The sequence below is a fragment of the Tupaia chinensis genome, unplaced genomic scaffold, assembly GCF_000334495.1.
Source record: "Tupaia chinensis unplaced genomic scaffold, TupChi_1.0 Scaffold000014_1, whole genome shotgun sequence".
NCBI classification, from domain to species: Eukaryota; Metazoa; Chordata; class Mammalia; order Scandentia; family Tupaiidae; genus Tupaia; species Tupaia belangeri.
In genome coordinates this window covers 7,044,898-7,069,706 of record NW_006159444.1, presented here as the reverse complement: position 1 = coordinate 7,069,706, position 24,809 = coordinate 7,044,898, and the positions used below count along the sequence as shown (strand labels likewise).

Below are 24,809 nucleotides of genomic sequence, written 5' to 3'. Positions count from 1 at the left end.
GACTGTTAGGGTGAATAATTTGATCTTTTTCCACATTGCACTATATATATTATATATATAGTACATATATATGTGTATATACGTACATATATGTATATATACATATATGTACATATATATATAATATATAGTTTGGCTATTAAAGTAGCTCTGACTTAAATAGTCTTAGAATATTCATTCTGTAGAATTTTAGACCTGAGGAGGACAAAAGAGCTGGGAAAATGGGGCCAGGAGCTAAGAAGTCCACACACATGTGCTTAAAAAGCCAGCAAGACAACATCTGTGAGCAGCAACTGCAAACTAAACTCTCCCTCTTTATATTCAACTTGGGTATTTACTTGTTAAAAACTCTCAACCTTTTTTTTTTTTTTAATTTGGTATAGGGTGCGTGCAGTCACTAGACACAGAGAGAGAGAGAGAGAGAGAGAGAGGGAAAGTGAAAAAGCAACCCCAGAGGGCATGATCATGCAACAATCCCTTCTCCTCCATTCTCCTCTTGGGATTTTGGGTACACGTGCCCAGCGTGTTCTTCAAGCCCCTGGTCCAGGACTTGAACTTCAGTCTGACCATGTGGGATCCAGCTGCCGCAACCACCGAGCCACCAGCTAGTCTCATTCTCTTCCCCTGCCCCCACCCCAGCACTAAGTTTTATTAGGGATTGAAGTTAAATCACTAGGAGGAGAAGATCGCAAAGGGTACAAAAGCCCTGGAAGCCTCCTCAGATCTCATAGTAACCACTGGCTCAGGTTCTTTGGTGGGATTGCCGCCTCCTTCCTGGTACAGGTCATTGTAAGGTACTGCGTTGGCCCCACGGGCAGGTAGGAGGGGTCATTCTCCCCCACCCGGAACATGAACATCCTGAAGGCCACAGAGCCGAAGAGGTGCTTACACATGACATTCCAAGAAACAGGTGTAGGGGATGCGTTCACACAGTTTCAGACATACATGTCTAGGTCCCAGTGTATCGGTTCGCCCCAGTTCAACCTCAGGTCTGCGTGGTCCCAGTCATTCCATGGATCCCGCTCCTGCTGTGAGCTGTCAGGGAGCGTCAGGTAGTCGCCATATCTCATGCCATCATCCGAGCAGGGCTCATAGTCTCCCACACACATATTATACTTCCTGGCAGTGGCCTTTCTTCTGGGACCTTAGGATATTCCCTGGGAATGTGCCCTTGGTCCGTGGGAGGCTGTCCATGCACCCAGTGCCACCATGTTCCGGGGTGCCCTTTCGAGCCACCAGATCCCCAGGACCTCCACCCTGGCTGCGGCTGTCTTCACCTCCTCCACTTTTTTTTTGTTTTTGGAGAGGTTTTTGCTATAGGGTGGGTGCGCTCGTCAGGGAGACAGACAGAAAGGGAGAAATCACCCCCCAGGAGGGATGGCTGTGCCGTAATCCCTTCTCCGTTCTCCTCTGAGGATCTTGAGCATGCATGCACACGCGCCTGGTGTGAGTTTAAGCCTCCGGGTCCAGGACTTGAATTGCAGTCGACTACATGGGAGTCCAGTGACATAGCCATTACCCTAACTGCTGGTCCCTACCTTCTCCACCTATGTCCCCTAAACAGCTCATTTGATTCATGGTACGCATGCACATGCATGAGACAGAGAGAGAGGAAAAGCATTTCCAGGTCTTGCCAGGTCACAATCTCCTCTCCCTGGTCTTCCACCTCGTCAGGACCCTGGGCATCCGTGCACCCACCCAGCTGTTTTCAAGCCCACCTGGGGATCTGACCCCGCAGTCAGAATGTATCTTCCAGCACTGCAGTTAGGTCTGTCAGTCACCTTGCCAACTGGCTGGTCCTCAATCTGAATGCCAAAAGGAGTAGAAAACCTGGGGTTCAGACATTAGTGTCGGAGTAGCTCTGTTAGGAGGCCAGTAGCATAATCCCACACGAAGGGAACCAAAACACGAAATTGTTTTGTAACAACGCACCTTAATAGTGACCCCAAATTACCAAATTGCAGGCTCAGAGATGTCGAAGGAACATCTGACGGAAGGCTGATGGTGGCTGCATTCTGGGCACAGCACAGTGCAAGATGCTTACATGGGAATGCAGGCAAAGCCATGGACAGGGTCTGCCTCGAACAGCTGAGAGACAAGCAGATACACGCATCTCCGGGTTCGGGTGGAGGCAAAACCTAGTAAAGAGCAGCAAGAACAGCCCGCCGGGACTGGAAGGTGGCATGCGGTTGTGCGTGGGGCCACACCCAAGATCTGAAAAGTCACTGAAGAATGATGAAAAACCATCTTCCTGTGGAAGAAAATGTATTTGGGATTCAGTGACTTGAAACATCGCAGTGCTCACAGAAAACTGGGGTAGCTGTTGTCTACGTGCACGGAGGATGAAAGGAAAGCACCAGGGTTTTAGGAAGATGGTTCCAAGTGGGCCTTTTCTTAAGAGGGCTGTGAAACATACCATGTTTGAGAAGTGAACTGTGGATGACTTTCCCTTTCAAATTATTGTTGGAGCCAGACTTCACATGACCAAACCTGAGATTCAAATCCGGGCTCCTGGAGCTGAAGAAATGCGCCAGGTGTGTGTGCCCCAAACCCAACGGGATGGAGAAATGTTGAGGAGGCTTCAGCATGACCACACCCATTGGGCAGTGCTGTCCTTTTTACCCTCTCTATCTCTGGAGAGCGTATGTGCTCTCTAACAACAACAAAACTGGGGGAGAGGACCAGCAGGTGGCTTAATGGTTACATCGCCGGACTCCCAGTAGTTGATCACAATGTAAGTCCTGGGCCTGGCAGCTTAAACCTCCTGCCGGGCGCATGTGCATGTGTACCCAAAATCCTGAGAGGAGAATGAAGGAGAAGGGATTGTGGGATGGCCATCCACCCTGAGGAGTGATTTCTCACTTTTCTTTCTTTCCTTTTTTAAAGAATTATTTTCCCTAACTATTTATTTATTTATTTTTATTTGACCAGAGGGAAGTGGAGAGAGCAAGAGAGAGAGAAAATGAGAAAACAGGTCGCCAGGTCCAGGACTCAAACCTCAGTCAGCCATGTGAGAGTCCAGCACCCTTAACTCATTAACCACCATGCCACCTGCTGGCCTCATGATTTCTCATTTTCTGTCTCTCTGACAAGCGCACCTGCCCTATTACAAAAATCTCTCTCTTAAAAGAAAAGTAAGTTTTTAAGGAAAATTATTTAAAAATTGTCTTAGACACAGAATTTCTTCAATCAGGCAGTCACAAGTAAGGGTTGTTTTTGTTTGTTTTTAGAGAGATTTTTGCTTAGCGTGAGTTTTAAGCCACCGGGGACAGGACTTGAACCATAATTGACTATGTGGGAGTCCAGCAATGCAACCATGCTAGTCCCCAAGTAAGGCGATTTATTTTTTTAAGAATTCTTTATTGCCACTGTCAGGTGGCGTAGTGGTTAAGAGTGCTGGACTCCCACATGGCCGACCCCAGTTTGAGTCCTGGACCCAGTGACTTGCTTTCTCACTTTCCCTCTTTCTCTGTCGCCCTCTTTTTTGCTCTTTCTCACTCTGCCCCTCTCTGGTCAAATTAAAATAGATTGAACAAATAAAGTTCAATAAAATAATTATTTAAAAAATAAATTTAATTTTATTTATTTATTCATTTTATTTTGACTAGACACACACACACACAGAGATAGAGACAAAGTCACTGGGACTGGAATTCGAATCACGACTGGCTACGTGGTAGTGTCCAGTGCCTTAACCACCATGCCACCTGCTGTTCCCCAGTATGACTTTTAAAAGTCCTCTTTGGCCTCCCTGGTGATGCAGTGTTTAAGGTGGCTGGATCCCACAAAATCAAGTCTCGGACCTAGCAGCTTGAAAAACACACTAGGCACAAGTGGATGTGTTCCCCAAATCCCGAAAGGAGGATGGAGGAAAAGGGACTGTGGTGTGGCTGTGCCCCTGGGGGCGCTTTCTCTCTCTCTCTCTCCTGTGAGCACATGTGCCATATAGTGCATTGAAAAAAAAGCCTCCTTCGGTCTCTCTGATCATATAAATGTTCTGTAGATCTGGTTCCCCTTCTCTCCAGTGTAACTTACATTGCCTTGGACAAGCCACTTTTCTCTAATCCTCTATTTCCTCCTTTAAACACAGGTTTGGAGGCAGCTCCATAGCATGGTGGTTAAAGAGGGTGGATCCACATGGCTGACTGTGCAGTTCAAGTCTCAGACCAGGGGACTTGAGAAACACACTGGCACTGGGCGTGCAAGCCCCAAAACCCTGAAAGGAGGGAGAGATGGCAGAGAGGGGACTATGACTGACTATCCTCAGGGCAGGGAACGAGGAGAACTTTCTCCCGTTGCTCTCTCTCTCTCTCTCTCTCTGGCAAGTGCATGTATATTCTAGCAAAAAAAAAAAAAATATATATATATATATACACACACATATATATATATGACTAAATCCAAATAATATAGGAACAGCTCAGTCAATCTTGGCAACTTATATTAAATGGTTAAAAAAAAAAGCTTAAGAATAAAATACAATTTATTAAAGGAGTGTGTTTACATAGATATGAGACATCTTTTTCTAAGTATTTTAACACCATAGCAATACTAAATTGTGTTTAATTTCCCCGTATATCAAAGATGGCTGAATGATGCATGCCTTGTCCGTTTTCATTTTATTAGGTATGGCTATAGTGACCTCCTTCTATAGGAAAACAAACTGCTCAGCATCACAGATAGAATAAAACACCTTAAGATCATTCACACAGCTCATTTCTCTAAGCTGCCCTTGAGAAATTTAAATCTTTGCTCAGTTCTAAACATTCTACAAAATGCTGGATTTCTCAGGAGACAAAAACACTACCAGATTGTTTTGTTTTTCTAGAACTAACTTGCCATGTGTTGGATTTTGATATATTTATATCTTACCACCCAAATAAAGCCCTTTGCTAAAAGAACAACCTACTTTAGGTTCGGTCTGAAATAAAGTGCACTAGACTCTAGAGTGTTTTTTTCAGTATTTAAAAGATTTGCCACTTATGTTTTCTTTATGGAAATAGGACTATCATGTGAGTGAAGACAGGTTCCTCACGATACATTCTTCAGTAGCGGAATTTCTAGAATATGTGTAATCCTGGCATTACTTGGTAATGGGGATGATTTGCCTTTGAATCCTATAAATTAAAAGGTAAAAAATGCTAGGAAAGATGCCGGTTTTCTGTAAAGATAAATTTGTGCCAAAACACCTTTTGCTCTAGAAATACATAAATCTGTGCCAGCTGACAGCACTTTATAACATTTATAGCATTAAAACATAATAAAAAGGGGATCATTCCACCGGATGAAAGAACCTGCTGAGATTTAAAACATGGTGACATTTTTACAAAAGCCTGATCCAGAAATCTACCCAACGTTGCACTTTCAATTGGCCTTTTTCTCTTTCATCGTCAAAGGCTAATGTTCTAATCCAGTGACCACGTCAGGGAGGTGCTGTTTCTGACCGTGGCATGAGCTGAGTAGAGACAAGGCGCCATCATCCTTGCTCACTTGCCCTCAGCTAAATCTCTGTACAAATCTCCAGCCCTCCAGCAGGCTGCCTGCTCCCACCTTCATCTCCTGTCCCACCTCACGAGCGGCTTAAAGCTGCTTGAAATCCAAATCCAGGGTTTTGTCTTCCAAGGCTACCTAAGGAGGCAGCCGCCTTCATGGCCTGATGCTGGAGGCCTTGGGAGGAGACCGCACTCATCTTCCCAGAGACCTCACTGGCCTGCTCCTAAGATTGATCATTTGGATCTACCTGCCATGGTGACATCTCTTTGAAGGTGTTATGTCATCGAGATCCATTCTCAGAAACAAGTTTCGAAGGGGACGAGAAAAGGTGCATTGAGGACTTAAAGGAGGAACAGGGCTAGGGAACAAGGGGAGGCCGTGTCTGAAGTGGCCCAGTGATCCCGGGGCAGCTGGTGGCTACTGAAAAGCTAAGAGCAATACTGCTATCCTTAAGACCATCTCTGGAGATACTGAATTTTCTGCCTCGGCTAAGTATACATTCCTATTTTCAGGGACAGTGTCTATAAATCAGAATTCAATTCGTTAAAGTCTTTAAACATAGGAATTTCTCTCCAAAGTTAAAAATATTTCACATATTTTCTCAGGAAAAATCTTTTTTATTTTTTTTTAAATGTGAGTGAAAGAGAGAGTGCGTGAGTACACACAAGTGCACACAAGCACTCAGGAGGGAGATAAAGAAGTATGTTCTGACATGATTTTGCCTCACTGCAGTGTGATCCTCCTGCCCTGGCCTCCTGTTTTAGCCAGGACCACAGGTATGCACCACCATGCTCCAGCCCAAGACAGGGCTGGGAACCGAACCAAGTCAGCCATGTGGCTCCAGGCACTGAGCAGTGGCACCCTCCCATCTGCAGCACCGTGGCTACTCCCTAGAGAAAATTCTTTCTACAATAAACAATACAGACAAAGGTTTGGGATTTGTAGGCTCTTCTAGCCCAATTAAAACCAAAAGAAGTCGATATCCAGACCTACTATACGTATAAATGAAAAGGGAAACATGTCCTTGCCCTTCGCTATTGAACTACACTTATAGATACATCCCATTTATGAGGTAGTCGGATTCCTCAGAAGTAATGGGACGAGCTTTTTTAAGCTTCTGTTTCACCAGTCGTAGTCGGCACGCAACCATGAGGAGCAGCACAGCAGTGATGGCCAAGCCCAGGGCCAAGGGCAGCACCGCGCCTGTGACCAGGAGAGAAACGGACAGCGTGAATAGTCCAGTCCCTGATGAATAAGTGACTGCTACTATTTGCTACGTGGCTCGCACTTGCACGCACTGTTTTATTTCACCTGAACAGCTCAATTAGACCAGTACTAGTACTACCACCATCTTGCAGATGAACTAAATTGCAGAAAGGTTAAACAATTTGCCTAAGAGGACAAAGCTTGTAGGTGGTAGTCTAGGTCTCAAGCCTGGACCTTCTTCTTATTTCTTTTTATTTAATTTTATTTAATTTTTAAATTTTGGTATAGGGCATGTACACTTGCCAGAGAGAGAGAGAGGGAAAGTGAGAAATCACCCTCCAGGAAGGGTGGCCACACCACAATCCCTTCTCTTCCAGTCTCCTTTTGGGATTTTGGGCATGCATGCATATGCACCCAGCATGATTTTCAAGCTGCTGGGCCAGGCCTAGGATTCAAACCACAGAGTTGGCCATGTAAGATCCACTGTCTTTACCTCCACCCCATCTGCTGGCCCAAGCCCAGACCTCTCTAAAACCAAATTCTAGGGGCCAGCAGATGGTGCAATGATTATGTTGCTGGACTCCCACATAGTTGACCACAGTTCAAGTTGCGGACCCAGCAGCTTGAAACTCATGCCAGGTGCATGTGCATATGTGCCCAAAATCCCAAGGGAAGAATGGAGGAGAAGGGATCGTGGCATGGCCATCCCCCTGGGGTTTTTTTGCTTTCTGTCTCTCTGTGTTTCCAGCAAGCACATGGGCTCTATAACATACATATCTCTTAAAAAAAAAAATTCTATGACAGGTTCCCACAAGATCTGTACAATGTCCATGCATGCCTCCAGCATGTTGCCTGCTCCCCACCTTGATTTGTGGGAAACCTGTGGGACCCTGTATTGCATGCCATACCGATCTTGTGGGAACCTGGCACAGAATTTGGTTTTAAGGTCTGGGCTGGGCCAGCAGATGGGGTGGAGGTTAAGACCACCCTTATCTCAAACTGCATCAGCCAGTCTGACAACTTTGCATTGTAATCACAGGTTACTCTCCAGATTCACATATCCAGATGCTTGACATCTAGATTGTTCTGAGCCATCTGTTGTTTAAAAATTACATTTTAATATTGTCCAGAGGTTACAAAGAATACTCTTTGGTGAAAAGAAAGCTTTTTCAAAGTTTAGATCTATAATTTAAGAATCCTATCTTGTGCTCCTAAAGCTTCTTTTATTCATTAGTTTGTAGCAGTCAGGACAAATACCTGCCTTTCTACAGAATTATGTTCAAAGTTTTCTTTCTAGTGAAAAACAACCAGATTTATGGACTTATGTATTTGTTTTTTTCTACTTAGTAAATATTCCCTCTACTTCCTAAACCCTCTTCTCATTCCAGTGCTCTTCTGTCTGTTAGTGGAGCACCTGGAACGAGAACCGGGCACTCCAGGGCCTTCATTCTCGCATCGTCCATAACTCACTAATGGCCACCACTTTTATACTTGGCAAACTGTGTAAGCCAAGCAGCGCACCCCATGCTTTGTGTTGCTCGCCCCCCTTACCCTGTCTAACGGCTCTATGAGGCAGGTGTAATTATATCCTCATTTTACTAAGGAGGAAATTGCGATCAGAGATATTAGGTCACAACCCATTCAAAAGCACAGAGTTTAGGGAGGGAAGCCAGGATTTGAACTGTGGCATCTCACTTCAGAACCTGTGTTCTTTATTTATTTTTATATTTTAAAAATGATTTCACTTCATTTTATTTATCTTATTTATTTTAATTTGACCAGAGAGGGATAGAGTGATAGAGAGAGAGAGAGAGAGAGGGAAAGTGAGAAAGCAGGCCATTAGGTCCAGGATGTGAACTGTGGTCAGCCATGTGAGAGTCCAGCACCCTTAACCACCATGCCACCTGCCGGTCCCCAGAACCCATGTTCTTAACCATTTTGCCACAACCAGGACCTTCTCCACAAAATGTCACACCTGAAGGGTGTGTACCAGAGGAAAGCAAGATGCTAAGAGTTGCCACCAGGAGTGCCACAATGCAGTGAGACATGGGAGAGACGTGTGGCCGCAGACCGTGGCTCCTGTCCATGTCCTCATGGCTGTGTGGACGCCCTGACTAGAGCACGTGCAGTTCTGCAGGGCCTGTTCTGCGGGAGCTCCCACGGGTACACTTACCTGCTTCTGGGGCGGGGTGTTCCCCTCCTCGATCACTCTTTGGCTCAAAAATATAATTTTTCTCTTTCCTGTTCTTCCCTGAGGAGCTACTATCTGCAGAAAACAAACAGAACATAGATCACAGGTGCATCAGAAACTTTAGGAAACACACATAACACAGCCTTACACATGTATGTATGTATGTATGTATGTATGTATGTATGTATGCCCTTTATGAGAAAGAGAGACAGGGAAGGGGAGACAGACAGACATAGTTTCTTATTTTCCTAAGTTTTGCCCAGAAGAAACATACCCATGCCAAAGAGAGACAGAGAGGCAGAGAGACAGAGAGGTAAAGAGGGAGAAAGCATCCCCTGTGGGGTGTTGTCATGTTGCAACTATTCTTCTCCATTTCTCCAGCCTTTCAGGATTTGGGTCATTCACATGTATGTGTCTGGTATGTTTCTCAAGCTGCCAGGCCCTCAGATTGAGGGTTGGCTATGTGGATTCTGGCTGCCTGAATCACCAAGCCACAGAGCTGGCCCAACGGGCATTTCTGACAGGCGTTTCTCACTGTGTCATGATCAACCTGCCCCAGCTTCCCAAGGGTGTAGATTCAGGTTGTCCTGGGAACCGAACCCAGGCCTCCTATGCAGCTTCCGGCCTCTCAGGTGATGACCCTTATTATTATTATTATTTTTAAAACTGACTTAAAGGGGGCCAGAAGGTAATGTGGTGGTTAAGGTGCTGGACTCCCACACGATCGACCACAGTTCGAATCCCAGACCTGTGGGATTGCTTGCTTCCTCACGCTCTTTCTATGCATGTCTCTCTCTAGTCAAATATAATAATAATAAATAAAAATAAATCTTAAAAAAAAAACTGACTTAAAGAAAGGACTCTTGGATTGATTTAACTAAACATAGGCCTCTATTTGATACCAAGACATGAGATAACTCATGTGACTGATTTTTTTTTTCTTTAGAGAGATTTTTGCTATAGGGCATGTGTGCTCACCTGAGAGACAGAGAGACAAAAAGTGAGAAATCACCCCCCAGGGAGGATGATCATGCTACAATCCCTTCTCTTCCATTCTCTCCTCGGGATCTTGGGCCCGCATGCACCTGTTGTGAGTTTTTCAGCCACTGGGTCTGGGACTCAAACCACAGTGAATGACGTGGGAGTACAACGACATAACCCCTATACCATCTGCCAGCCCTTCATGTGACCAATTTAACGAGGCAGAGTATGTGGGCACTAGAAACCCAGCGGGCAGAGAAAGGGGGGGAAGTATACTGTCCTAGAACGACCCACAGTACCCTGGAGAAGGAAGGAAAGACCTCAGGCTAGAACACATGGCCATGGTCTCTGGACTTCAAGCCGTGGAAAGCAGAGTCAAGAACGGTTTTCCTCTGAGGCCATGCGCATTTTAGATGTGCTCCTTTACTTCTCACCAGAACCCTGCCTGGCAGCACTGCCAGCCCCTGGGGCAGCTCACGGTCAGTTCCTGCCCAGGCTCATCACACAAGCAGTAAGTGGGTCACGGGGCTGGATCAAGCTGGAAACCAGTACTTCTGTTTTTCTTTTATAAATCATGTTATCCTTACTTTTTTATTTCTATTTTTAGATTGCTACAGGGCACACTCACTCATCAGACAGAGAGAGAAAGAGGAAAAGGGAGAAATCACTCCCCAGGGGGATTAGCCACCCTGCAATCCCTTCTCCAGTCTCCTCTCGGAATTTTAGGCATGCATGCACATGCACCTGGTATGTCTTTCAAGCTGCCTGGTCTAGGACTCGAACTGCGCAGTCAGTCATGTGGGATCCAGCTGCCTTAACCTCCACACCACCTACTGGCCAACTTCTGATTTTCTTTAAGTTTATTCATTTCTCTCATGAATGAAAGAGACACAGAGAGACAGAGACAAGGAGATAGTACCGTCTGTGCCTACCAGATGTACTCCAGGGGAAGTAAGTCTCTAGTGGCCAACCCAGAACCTTCCCACATGGTCAGTCTTGCAGAGCACGGTGTTCTGCCATTGTGCGACTGACTGTTGAGGCCCACTTCTGATTTACTACATTACTCAACTATTCTATTCAGTTAAAACGCAATACTGAGAGGAAATAGTAAGTATGGTCATCTTAGGACTTCTAGCCAGGTTCTGATGAGCCATGGCTGTGCCTCTCGGTCCCTCCCCTTCATAACTTGCAGCACTGGTGAGTTTGTGGCACTGACAACGTAGTACCTAATGAGTTGTTGGATTACACTCATGCTGTGGTGGGATTGGAAATGGGACTTTTGAATAAGAGAACACTCAGTGGCAATGAATTAGGAATGCTCCACTGACGTGAGGAACTTCAAGGAGAAACCAAAAAAACTTTTCAAACTTTACCCATCTGGGGGCCAGCAGGTGGTATGGTCGTTAAGGCACTAGACACTCCCACATGGCCAACCATGGTGTGAGTCCCGGACCCGGTGGCTTGTTTTCTAGCTTTCCTTCTCTCTGTGTTCTGTCTTTCTCTGGTCAAATGAAAATAAATAAATGAATAAATTAAATTAAATAAATAATTCTTTTTTTAAAACAAACTTTGTCTGGCATCAACAGGATTGTTCGTGATTCCTGCAAGACTAAAGGTAATATGTAAAATTCTTTGGCACCTTGCACCGAGCAATATTCATGAATTTACAAAGTATCACAAAGTCAACTGGATAAGGAAAAGTTGGAAAGTGAGTCCAGATACGTAGGAGAGCTATAATAGAGAGCACAATTTCAAACGGCCAGTGAGGTCAGGTGTTACTGCTGTTACACGGAAGGGACTCACGGATACACGCGTCTCTTTAAGACCGCTTCCCTCATTTACTCTGAGTCACCTGAGCACGGCCCCTCTTCTCTGTCCTCCCTGCCACTACCTGGGGCCTTCATCCCCTTTGCCTTGAGCATCATAAGAGCCTCCTCCCCAGTCTTTCTGCTTCCAGACCTTCCCACGGGCATGTGTCTGCGAGGTCGCCCATCTGTGCTCACTTAGTACGTTGATACCATGAGGTAGCCTGGGGTTGCTTCCCTGGACTAAGATCATAGGCAGGCTCACAGGCCGGCTCTCTTCCATGAACCCTGAGCTCTGACATGGTGTGTATGGGGGAAGGCATAAGCAATCTCCTATAGGTTGGAGAGTCAGATTTATAATGCCTTTCAGGTTGGTTTCTATAATTGTCACCTTGTTGTAGTAGCAGAAGTCCCACTTGTAAGATCACATTTGGTAAAGCTCTTCTGAGCACTGCCTGGGGTCTCTCCAGGCCTGACAAAGAGCCAAGGCTGGACCTCTGCAGACCCAGCCTTGGCAGGGGCCCACATTCCAGGCACTGCCACTGCAAGGTCACCCTGATCCAGAGAGCAGTGCACAGGACACAAAACAAGCACAGGCGCTGACAGCCCAAATTGAAACAAAACCACAAAACATTCGGTATGTGCAAAATGTGACCTACAGTCTCCCAGATCAGCCCCATCCGGTGCCCTGTAGGATCCCCCTTTTCTGACGGGCAGACGGAAGCACCTCTGGCTTCAGACCCCTGGGTGCTCTTTCTCAAAAAACTTTCCTTTTTCTCTTGCGATGACCACCTCTTGAATCTTACTCTGAACTGTGACACCATTCTCATTCAGAAAGAGAGGGGGACAAAGGTAAGCAGCCAGTGTGACATGGGTAAAAGATAATAGCGACCACTGTGGAACTGGAGGGGAGAGAAACAGGCAGGTAACAGCAGGAGGGAAAGGGCCTGTCACCTAGAACTGAGGGACCTGGGTCCCAGAGGGATGTCAGGAGTCCTGAACCTAAGTGATGTGGCTGGCATACCGCTAGGGCCACTGAGGACTCAGGCTCTTGTCCACAGGGCAAGAGATTCCCTACGACAGTGACCTAAACACCTTTGGATTTGTGGACCAACACACATTTGAAGTAATGTTTGAGGCTAATGTATGACTGTCACTTTTATTTTGCTAAGTAAAGACATTAAAAGAAATGACTATCTAGGCCTGCCCTGTAGCCTAGAAGTTGAGGGAGCCAGATGCTACACGAGTGACCAAGGTTTGAATCCCAGCTGGGGGCTTGAGAAACATGTTGAGTGCATATGCGTGCATGCCCCAAATCCCAACAAGATGGAGAAATGGAGAGGGGATTGTGGTGTGATCATGTCCCATTGTGAGGGTGCTTTCTTGCTTTCCCTTTCTCTCTGATGAGCACACGTGCCCTCTGGGGAATAAAAAAAAAGAGAGAGAGAGAGGGAAAGAAAAGGAAGGAAGGAAAGAAGGAAGGAAGGAAGGAAGGAAAGAAGGAAGGAAGGAAGGAAGGAAGGAAGGAAGGAAGGAAGGAAGGAAAGAAGGAAGGAAGGGTGGGTGGGTATCTACTAAGACCTTCACTTCATTATAAAGACATGTCTAAAGCCCAATAATTCTTCTAAATTATGAGGAATCTAATTACATAAAAAGGACAAGACTTAAATAAATTTAGCCTTACAAATAACTTACTACCTTGTCCTTTTTTCCCATTTTGCCATGCGTGAAAGAAAGCATTATCCTGGCCGGGCACTAACCCTTCACACTGGCTCAAGTCCTGTCGTCCCTTAATCCCATCCTTCCCCCACTGGGCTCTGCTGTGCCTTGGGCAGGTTTTCGAGGCTCTCTCCACACAGCTTGCTTTTCTGAACTTCACGCTCCCTTCACTGGGCAGTTGGAGTAATTTCCATTCCAGTTCCATACGCCCACGCACTCATTAAAATCCTTCTCCAGTTACTTGAGTTCTTTCTACCATTCTTCAGAGCACGCTTCGCATTTCCACACCCAGCACACAGCCACGGCCGACCTACCCATCAGGCACTCATGGCACTTGCAGGGGTCCACACAAACGTTTTCATTTCATTTCTTTTAAATCATAAGAAAACAATGCACATAACAACAACAACAACAATAATAGTAATGGATATGTAACACTGAATTCAGCCTGGATCATAATCATCTTTATGCCAGTATAGCTATAAAATACAATATTTTATTTTCTTTTAATGGAGGAAGGGGCCCAGGAAAGCAAATGCACCTAGCGCTCATGAAAGTCAGAATGCTGGAACCAGTGGATGGTATAACAGTTACGTCACTGGACTCCCATGTAGTTCACCGCAGTTCGAGTCCCAGACCTGGCGGTTCAAAACTTATGCCAAGCACATGCATGTGTGTGCCCAAGATCCCAAGAGGAGAATGGAGGAGAAGGGACTGCAGAGTGGCCATTGTCTCTAGGGGTGATTTCTTGCTTTCTTTCTCTGCATCTCTGGCGAGTACATGTGTAAAAATCTCTCTCTAAAAAAGAAAGAAAAAAAAAAAGAAAAGAATCCAGCCCTGCATAGACACAGCCTCGACTATCCAGTGTGCAGATCTCTTCCTTCTGAGCTTCTAATGTCCTCACAGGAAGTACTGAACTGGCAGGGTCTTAGGAGAGCTACAACTGCTTCCCATCTCTGCAGTGAAGTGGGAAGGGCCTTGAGCACAAAAGCAAGGCTTGCTGCATGGCCACCATCACGCTGAGACCAGCATGAGACTGCTACTTAAATCCCGCTTCCTTGTTTACTAGCTGCGTGATCTTGTCTAGGTTCTAACCCCTCTGTGTTCCAGTGTCTTCATCTATAAAATGGGCGGGACTAGCAGTTAGCATAATGGCTATGTCGCTATGTCGACTCCCATGTAGTTGACCGTGGTTCACATCCCAGACCCGGTGGCTTAAACTCACGCCGGGCGCATGTGCGTGCGTGCCTAAGATCCCGAGAGGAGAACGGAGGAGAAGGGATTGCGGTGTGGGGTATGGCCATCCCCCCTGGGTGGGGGTGATTTCTCGCTTTCTGTCTCTCTGTCTCTCTCTCTGTCTGTCTGGCGAGCGCTTGCGCCCTATAGCAAAAACCTCTCCAAAAAAAGAAGAAAAATAAATAAATAAATAAAATGGGGATAGTATTTACTGTATAGTTGTTATAAAGACCAAGAGTGCAAGGACCAGCAGTTAGTGTAATGGCTATGTTGCTGGTCTTCCAAATAGTCGACCACGGCTCCAGTCCCAGACCCAGTAGCTTAAAACTCATGCCAGGTGCGTGTCCGCACGTGCCCAAGATCCTGAGAGGAGAATGGAGGAGAAGGGATTGCAGCGTGGTCATCCCCCCTGGGGGGTGATTTCTCGCTTTCTGTCTCTGTTTCTGTTTGTCTGGCGAGCACACGTGCCCTATAACAAAAAAAAAAAAAAAAAAAAAGACCAAGAATGCAGAGCGCAGAGATTGGGAACGCATTGAATACCTCAATGCACAAAAAGTATTATTATTTTTTTGAAAAATTTTTGCTATAGGGCCCATGTACTCACTGGATAAACAGAGACAGAGAGAGAAAGTGAGAAATCACCCCCCCCCCCCCCGCGGGAGGGGGGGGGGATCCTTTCTCCTCCACTCTCCTCTGGGGACTTTGTTCATGCATGCACACGTGCCTGGTGTGAGTTTCAAGCCACCAGATCTGGGACCTGAACCGTGGTGAACCATGTGGGAGCTCAACGCCCCAACCAGAACACCACCCACTGGCCCCAGTACTATTATTTGTAACCAAAACATATTTCAATGAAACTTTCAGATTTGCAGAACAACAGTCACCAAGGATTTCTCAGATGTCTCAGTTTTCTTATATTATGCCTGATCCTGAGCATGGTGGTTCTGCGAGATGCTATTATCCATGTCCGACCTAGAAAGCTATTTTACACCCTGAGTATCCCTTATCTGTAATGCTTGGGACAAGAAGTGCCTCAGATTTCTTATTTTTTCAGGTTTCGAAACACTTGCATATAGTTAACGAAATATCTTGGGGATGGGACCCTAGTCTAAAGATGAATTTTACTTACACTTGTATATACATATTATACACCTAGCCTGAAGTGCTTTGTGACTTGTCACATAAGGTCAGATGTGGAATTTTCCACTTGTAACGGCACATGAAGATTTCAAATTTTGGGGACCAGCAGTTAGCGTAATGGTTATGTCCCTGAACTCCCATGTAGCCGACCGCGTTTTGAGTCCTGGACCCGGTGGCTTAAACTCACACCGGGGGCATGTCCATGTGTGCCGAAGATCCCAAGAGGAGAATGGAGGAGAAGGGATTGCAGCGTAGCCATCCCCTTGGGGGGTGATTTCTCGCTTTCTGTCTCTCTGTCTCCCTCTGTCTTTCTGTCGAGCACACGCCCCCTATAGCAAAAACCTCTCCCCCTCCAAAATTAAATAAATAAATAAATAAATAAATGAATAAATAAATAAAAATAAAAGGCATTCTGACAAAAACTGAAAGATTAGAGGATATAGAAACATGGAAAACAGTTAGGGATACTGAAAACAGTGTGGGAAGAGGTTGGGAGAAAGGGGAGAGTATGAGGACAGAAATTAAGGAGAACAACAAAGGAAAGAAATTTATGGGATACGGATATGAATTATTTTCTGTTAATGATAACATGTATCATATCCTCGACTAGACTGGTGTGATGTATTCATGTTAGGTAAATCCCTTCAGAAGCTAAGTGATATATAGGGATCGAATGTATAAAATTTAAAAAATGTTAAAACAAAGAAAATGAAAGCAATGATGACAGCCACAGGCGCCAAGTACGGCTGGTCTCTTTGAGATTTGATCAACCCTCCCCATTAATGGACACACAGGGTAAGAGGCATGCCATTTCCAGGGTAATTATTTACTTGAGATGGTCCTGTTCTGCACGTAATGTCCAGCACTGAAAAGAAAAGATATCCCTCTCTACCTCCACCCACGTCACACACGTGCACGCGCACACACACACACACACACACTCACAAGAAAAAATAACCCCAGCCAGGAGAAAAGGAAATCAATAGAGCCAGACAGAAATGATGGATGTTTAAAAACTCAAAGATGGGGGCCGGCAAGTGGTGTGGTGGTTAAGGGTGCTGGACTCCCACATGGCCGACCACGGTTTGAGTCTTGGACCTGGCTGCTTGCTCTCTCACCTTCCCTCACTCTCACTCTGCCCCTCTCTGGTCAAATTTAAATGCATAAAGTTAAGTAAAATAATTCTTTTTTTTAAAAAAAAAACCCTCAAAGATGTTGGAATCCTTATGGTTCATATATGAAAGCACCCAGTGGGAAAAGAGTCCAGCGCACTCAAGCACATGGACGTTGGCAGCAGAGATGGGGACTATGGGAAGGTCCTCAATGGAACCGCTGGAAGTAAAATCATGACATCAGGGAGTCGAATGCATTGATACGGCTGAGCATATTTTTCATGATGGGAAAATTCATTTGCTATGCTGTAATGATACACAGTGATTGAATGTAAATGATAAATAAAAAAGAAAATTCCTTGATAAAAATTCCAATGAACTTGACTCAGCTGAGTAAAAAGACGGTGTTCAGTGCGAATGTGCTCCTCGTAAGCACGATCATCTAAATTCTCGTGTTTGATTCCTGGCTTACTTTTATGATAAAGCTTGGTAATGTTGAGGTTGATTTAAAAAAAAAAAAAAAAAAGGTATTTTCTGAGGCTAGTAGGTGGCATACTGATTAAGGTGCTAGACTCCCATGTGGCCAGACACAGTTCGAGTCCTGGAACTGGCGATTTGAAACTCACACAGGGCATATGTGTGTGTGTGCCCAAAATCCTGAGAGGAGAATGGAGGAGAAGGGACTTTGGCGTGGCCATCCCCCCTGGGAGGTGATTTCTTGCTTTCTGTCTCTCTGTCTCTGTCTGTCTCTCTGGTGAGTACACACACCCTACAGCAAAAATCTCTCTTAATGAATTAACAAATAAAAGTATTATCTTGATTTTGTTAAAGTGAATAAGTAGGAGCTTGTCCCATGGCCTAATGGTTAAGGGGGCTTTCACCCACATGGCCAACTGTGTGGTTCGAATACTGACCCTGGTGGTTTGAGAAAATTACAGGGCTCATATGCATCCAAGCCCCAAATACTTGGACAGGGTGGAGAAAGTGGAGGGGAAAGAACTGTGGCATGACCACACCCCATTGGGGGATGCTTTTCTCCTTTCACTGTCTCTGGTGAGTGCATGTGCCCTCTGATAATTTTTAAAATAAATAAATAAATAGGTGTACATATGTGAAAATATAAAAGTAACCTTAAGAAAAGGCCAAAAATCTTAGTGGAGAGTTTGCTAGATCTTAATTTTTAGGCCATCCTCTGGTGTGTTAGTTAAGGCAGCTGGCTCACACATAACTGACAGCATAGTTCAAGTTCCAGACGTAGTGGCTCAAGAAACACACTGGGCACATGCATGTGCATGCCCAAAGTCTTGAAAGGAGAAAGGAGAGGAGAAGAAGGAATTACAGCAAGACCACCCCTATGGGGGGTGCTTTCTCTCTCACATTCTCTCCCCCGCCCCTGTCTCTGGTGAGTGCTTGTACCCTATGGCAAAACTAAAAATCAAAAAAATTCTTCTTTGTATTTTTCTTTATTTGCAAATTTTCTATAGCAAATAAGCATTATGTTAATAATTAGGAAAAAATTCCAATACGGTATGAATAACAGCTGAATATCTCTCTGTATCTGTGAAACACCATTCTTCAAATCTTTATGGCCAAGCCAAAGGCTTGTTATCCACAAAGAAGAAAACGGAGATTGCAGATATGCTTCAAGTGGTGTCACTCCCATCCACTGCTGGTGGCAGCCCGGAATGTTATTTTCAAAGGGTTCGGAGGCAGTGCCCACATTTCCCAGGAGCAGTGCTGTGATCAGCGAGCAATACCTAGCACGCACAGGTAAGGGTGACGGAGTCAGGTAGGAGTGTCAGGCTACCGACCATTCTTACTCCGTGCTGGCTGGGAGCACAGGAGTCATCCAGCCGAATGAACTCTCTCAACAACCCGAGGCCCAGGGATACGAAGCAAGTAACTTACTCAAGATTCTAATGGCAAAGCCAAGACCGGAACCTCATTAAGGAGATCTGGGCTTTGGTCTTCACTCTACCTTCAGCTTCCATGTAGCAGGAATTCATCCAGTCTGGCCTCTGAGAATACGGTTCTCCCCATTAATTCTTCACCCCTTTGGCACTCCAGCCAAAGACACCTGGCAGGTATCTCCCTGACTGTGTTTCCTAGGAGGAGGCTGTCTCCATGCAAACCTGTGTGGAGAGAAGCAGCTCCAATCCGAAGGCGTGGATGTGGTGACTGGCTTGCCCAATAAGTGGCAGCACTAACCAGGAATGGTCCAAAGGGAGGCCGCTGCAGTGAACGTAACCGAAACTGCCCCTAGGCAAAGCCCCTCAGGATTCAATGTTTTGCAGATATATTTGTATAGAGGGGCTTAAAACCTGTAATTTACATAAACAAAAGACTAGAAGGAAACAGACTAAATATTAAAAGTAGTTTTCTCTCTCTTTTGTTTGAGAGATTTTTGCTATAGGGTATGTGTACTCACCCGAGAGACAGAAAGCAAGAAATCACACCCCCAGGGAGGATGGCCATGCCTCAATCCTTCCTCCTCCTTTCTCCTTTTCGAATTCTGGGCACAAAAGTAGTTTTCAATAAAAGGTAATATGTTAAGTAATTTTCCTCTTTGTACTATTTTGCATCTTCCCTATTTTTTATATAAGGAACAAGTTTTTCAAAATAAAAATTATTAAAATAGTGACAAATAATTTCAATAAAATGCATGCAGATTAAGCACCAAAAAGGTATTTTAAAAAGCATATAGCAATGTGATGACCTATATTTCTGTCTTATACGTGTCACATAATCATGTATTTTATTTTTTTAAAGAGATTTTTTGCTGTAGGATGCATGTACTTGCTGGAGAGACAGAGAGAGACAAAGAGACATAGAGAGAGGGTGAGAAACCATCTTTCGGTAGGGGGTGGTGGTGGCCATGCTGCAATCCCTTCTCCTCCATTCTCTTCTTGGAATTTTGGGCATGCATGCACATGCATCTGGTATTGAATTTCAAGCCACCAGGTCTGGGACTCACACTGTGGCCAGACTCCAGAAATCTATGTGGGAATTCAGCACCTTAACCACTACACCACCTGCTGGCCCTTCATGTATCAAAAAATACATAAAAAATCATTTAAAATGGGCCAGCTCCATGGCATGGTGGTTAAGGCCACTGGATCTCACATGGCCCACCACACAGGGTGGCCAAGGGTGTGCCCCAAATCCTGAAATGAGGGAAATCTGGCAGAGTAGGGATTACGGTGTGATCATTCCCCAGAGGGGTGCATTCTCCTCTCCCTTCCTTTTTGTTTTTCTCTTGTGAATGCATGCACCCTCTGGCAAATACATTAAAAAGAAAAAAGAGGATCCAGCGGGTGATATAGTGGTTATGGCGGTGGACTCCTACATGGCTGACGGAGCATGGTTCAAGTCCCAGACCCAGCAGCTTGAAAATCATGCTGGTTGTGTGTGTGTGTGTGTGTGTGTGCACGCACATGTGTATTCCCAAAATTCCAGGAGGAGAATGGAGAAGAAGGAACTGCAGCGTGGCCATCTCCCTGGGGGGTGATCTCTCACTTTACCTGTCTCTGTCTCTCTCTGTCTCTAGCAAGTACATACCCTAAGGCAAAAACTTTAAAAAAGAAAAAAGGAAAAAAAGTTCTCTAAAAAATTTCATCTGAATGAGAGTGATGGTCTACCTTCAAAGTCCACTGAAATCACAGGGAAACCTGGAAAGGGTTGGACCAAATGTTCAAATCGAAAGCAGAATAAAGCCAGCAGCAACCAGAACCTCTTCACTTGGTTACGGAACATTCTGAGGGAGGTGAGAACAAGTTAGGAGAGGTCAGCCATGCTTGCTGACATGGATGATGGAGGGGAAGGAGAAGAAGAAGATGATGATGATAACGAAGATTAGTAGATATTGAAGAGGAAGGGGAAGAAGATGAAGATGATGATGAAGGGGAGGAAGGAGAGAAGGATGAAACAGAAGACAAGTAGGATGCTGATGGATTCCAAAATTCCTTTTAAAAAACAGTTTCCAGTTCTTGGGAGAAGTTGAAGTCTCTCTTGTTTTTCTTTCCCTTCTCTACTCAGTTGCCCCGCTCTTCAGGTCTCTGCTCCACACGACGGTTCTCAACGCATTTGGGGAGAAATTGCTTGAGTAGAATGGGGAACGAGCCTCTACCTTTTTCTGTTTCCAAATTCATTTCTGTCTCCCTGTCTCAACAAAGCTGTGGAATCAGTGCCTGCATGCTCTGTGAGACAAAAGAAAAGCCATCTGCCCCCTTCGTGCTGCTGGAAGCTGGAGGGTGCTGGCACCAAGAATTCTAGCCTCTTGCTTCCTTTTTCTGTAAATCGGGCTCAGTGATCACACTGTGTCTCTATGTGAGTACAGACAGTGTTTACCAACACGTGTGCTCTGTCTACTTTCTCTGGTTTAAAAGATAAAAAAAAAGGGGTGATCTCTCACTTTCCATCTCTCTGTCTCTCTCCTGTGAGTCCATGTACTCTATGGCAAAAATCTAAATTAGAAAGAAAAAAAGCAAAAAGACCTTAACTCTTACTTATTTATGAATAAATGTACCGGTGCCTCTGAATATGTATATATGAGTATTGATGAATGCATTTAGCTGGTGTTCTTTACTTTAAGTTAATTAGTGCGAATATCAGGTTTCATTTCCCCCAGGTCTTCATTTTAACATTTTTCTCTTTATTTATTTTTTTAAGGTACTCTTCAAACATAAACTTAATTTTAAGCCAAGGTCAGCTATAAAAAATGAGGCTTGGGGGACCAGCAGTTGGCATAATGGCTATGTCGCTGGACTCCCATGTAGTCAACCATGGTTTGAGTCCTGGAACTGGTGGCTTAAATTCATGCCAGGCATGTGTGCGTGCCTGCCCAAGATCACATGAGGAGAATGGAGGAGAAAGGACTGTGGTATGGCCATCCTCCTGGGGGGTGATTTCTCGCTTTCTGTCTCTCTGTCTCTCTCTGCCTTTCTGGCGAGCACACGCGCCCTATAGCAAAAACCTCTCCCCCACCAAAAAAAAAGAAAAAGAAAATGAGACTTGGGCCAGTCCATGACACGGTGGTTAAGGAAGCTGGATCCCACATGGCTGACTGAACAGTTTGAGTCCCAGACTTAATGGCTTGAGAAACGCATCAGGCGTGTGTGCGCACATGCCCAAAATCCCAAAAAGATGGAGAAATAGAGGAGAAGGGATTATGGTGTGACCATGTCCCATAGGGGCTGCTTTTCGACTTTCCTTCTCTCTCTTTGTCTATCTCTGGTGAGAGAACATGCTCTTTGGCAACATTTTCTTTTTAAAAAGGAAAAAAAAAATAAGATCTTCCTGGAGAACACCCAAGCCCTTACCTGGCATCACAGGAACGACTGGCTTATCTGGTCCCCAAAAGGCAGAACGATTCCTCTTCTCTGCACTTGACAAAGTAGGTGGCTGGTTTGGGGCTGTGGCTTTCTGGGACGTCTTCAGGAAGGAGCTCCCTCCCGCATCTTCGCTTGGTTCTGTGGTTCTCGGTGAGGCAGGACTAGTTGCTATGTGGGTTGTCATTTTGCGATCAAGGCCCACTGGAATGTGGAAGAACTACTATTAGTTGTTGGATTTCTTTTTTGTTTTAACTAAAGTGACTAATTTGCAGTTGATTTAAAATAATGGATATTTGGGAATAATACCTACCCATCTAAGACACATCAGAGCCTTATAAAAAGCCATGCAAGGTCTTCAAAAAGTTCATGAAAGATGCATATTATGAAAAGACTGCATGGATTTCAAACATTTTTTTGCAACAAAATAAACTTGTACTTTAATTCCATTATTACATGAACTTTTTGAAGTTCCCTTGCATTTTCTTTAGTCTTCAAATGGGGTCTCTTCTGGTAATTAGCTTTCCAAATGTCACGTAGGAAGAAATGGACAGAGACAAAAGTTAAACCTAAAGTTTTAAGGCTCTGTCCTCCTCAAACCAGGACTTCGGTAAACTTTCCACGGCTTCTTGCATGTGCTGTACTTTTATATATGTGGCACTTACAGCTGATTTCTACTCTGACTTAACTACCCCTGGTGTGTCATAAGTGTTCTTAAAAAATTAACAGAAGAAATGTTAATTCACTTTGATTTTTTAAAAGGCATATGCTATACAGCATATTTAGGATGGGAAGAATCTTTGAAAAATTGGGAGACAAAAATTAAAAATATGAGCAATACAGAATATTAGATGTTTGCAACTCGCACCAGAGGCTCAAAGTAAATTCTCACTAAAGCATAGCCTTTTCATTAAAAAATTATACCTGAAACCAGGCAGAGTAAAAACAAAGTTCATACTGTTTATTTGAGAACACAGACACACCCATGCCATCGCCTGACAGGATGAGGCAGAGACTCACGGTTCTGACAGAAGGCTTCATCAGACCCATCGGGACACTGGCGCACCCCGTCACAAGCCAGTGTGATGTCCACACAGCAGCCATCGTCACAGAAGAAGTGGTAGCGCGAGCAGACGTTGGAACAACCTGTGGTGAACAAGTCTCAAGTCATGGGAGTGCAGCAAAAACCTAGACCTTCACCGTCAAGCTGAACAGAGGCTGTGTGTACAATCAAACGCACTCGGGGGCTGGGTGGTGGTGCAGTGGTAGTGCGACTGGACTCGCATGGGAAAGGTCCTGGGTTTGCACCCTGGGACCTCCATGAGCACACTGGACCCGTGTGCCTGTGATCTGGGCTGGCTGAGACTGGGGCCTGGTTGAGGTGTGAGAAATGTGTTGGAGGTATCTCGCTTTCTCTCTCAGAAGAAATAAAGAAACAAAAATTTTAAAATGTATCTGGGGATCAGCAGATGGTGTGGAGGTTAAGGTAGCTGGATCCCACATGGCCGACTGCACAGTTCGAGTCCCAGGACAGTGGCCTAAGAAACACACTGGGCATGTGTGTGTGCACACCCAAATCCGAACAGGAGAAAAGGAGAAGGGATTGCAGCATGGCCATTCCCCCTGGGGGTGATATCTTACTTTCATTCTTTGTCTCTCTCTGAAGAGTGCGTGAACCCTATAGCAAAAACTAAAAAGAGAAAGGAGCCAGCAGGTGGCGTGGTAGTTAAGGCGCTGGACTCCCACCGTGGACTGTGGACCTGTCTGCTTGCTTGCTTGCTCTCTCTCTCTCTCTCTTTCTCTCTCTCTCTGTCTCTCTCTGATGAACATGCGCTCCCTATAGCAAATTAAAATAATAATAATAATAAATAAAATTAAATGAAAACTCTTTTAAAAAAATGCAGACAGTGAAGAAAATCAAACAGTGTTGGCTTTACAGGCTCTAGAAGGTTAGGGGGATCTTTTCGACCCTCCTAACCTAATTCTCAAGACTACCCAGGGGCTGCTTGCCTGAGGGCTGTTCTCAAGCCTCATGCCTGAGGAGTAGGCACAAGAAATGTAGACACAGGGAAGCAGCAGCCTGGTCTTCTCCATCCACCTGGCTTAGTTCCTTGTTGTCTCACTCTGCGTTCATTCCTTCACTCCAACACTGGGACCACTCATCCATTGCTCCTCGGGAGCCCTCTTAACACCATCCCACCTCCCGAATGGCACTTGGCTGACCATGTTTTAACAGAGGCACTATTTTACATAGGCTGTGTCTTGCATTCTTGTTTCCTAAGTAAACGTTTTTACTGAGATTTACTTTCTACTATTGAATTCTATTTGTTGATTACCATAACATACTCGTGCTATAGAGAACAAGGAGAATCTTTAGCTACTGGCTGGCATAAATTTATTTTTATAAAATAATGACATTTTCTCCCTTTTAGAGATCTTGGAAATCTTTAATCTGCAGTGCAATTCATAGGAGCTACAGATATTATCTTGAAAGGCATTTTCCCTCTCCCTTCACTAAGTCAACTTTATTAGCTTTAGCTACACAAAAATCAGATGGCCTGATAACACAAACAAAAAGTATTAGGCAAGAAATAGGTTG

At 44.9% G+C, this 24,809-nt stretch overlaps 1 protein-coding gene and 1 pseudogene across 1 annotated transcript in view; both read right to left on the bottom strand.

Moving 5' to 3' along the window:
* Window positions 1–551: 551 nt before the first annotated feature.
* On the bottom strand, window positions 552–2,066 carry LOC114006931 (NADH dehydrogenase [ubiquinone] 1 beta subcomplex subunit 8, mitochondrial pseudogene; annotated as a pseudogene).
* Window positions 2,067–4,465: 2,399 nt separating this feature from the next.
* Window positions 4,466–24,809, bottom strand: part of LRP11 (LDL receptor related protein 11) — a gene marked incomplete at its 5' end in the record, with an annotated part of 44,287 nt that continues 23,943 nt past the window's right edge. The window contains 4 exon segments of the mRNA XM_006140040.2: window positions 4,466–6,696; window positions 8,873–8,965; window positions 22,202–22,414; window positions 23,231–23,356. Coding sequence (XP_006140102.2) covers window positions 6,542–6,696; window positions 8,873–8,965; window positions 22,202–22,414; window positions 23,231–23,356 — 587 coding nt within the window.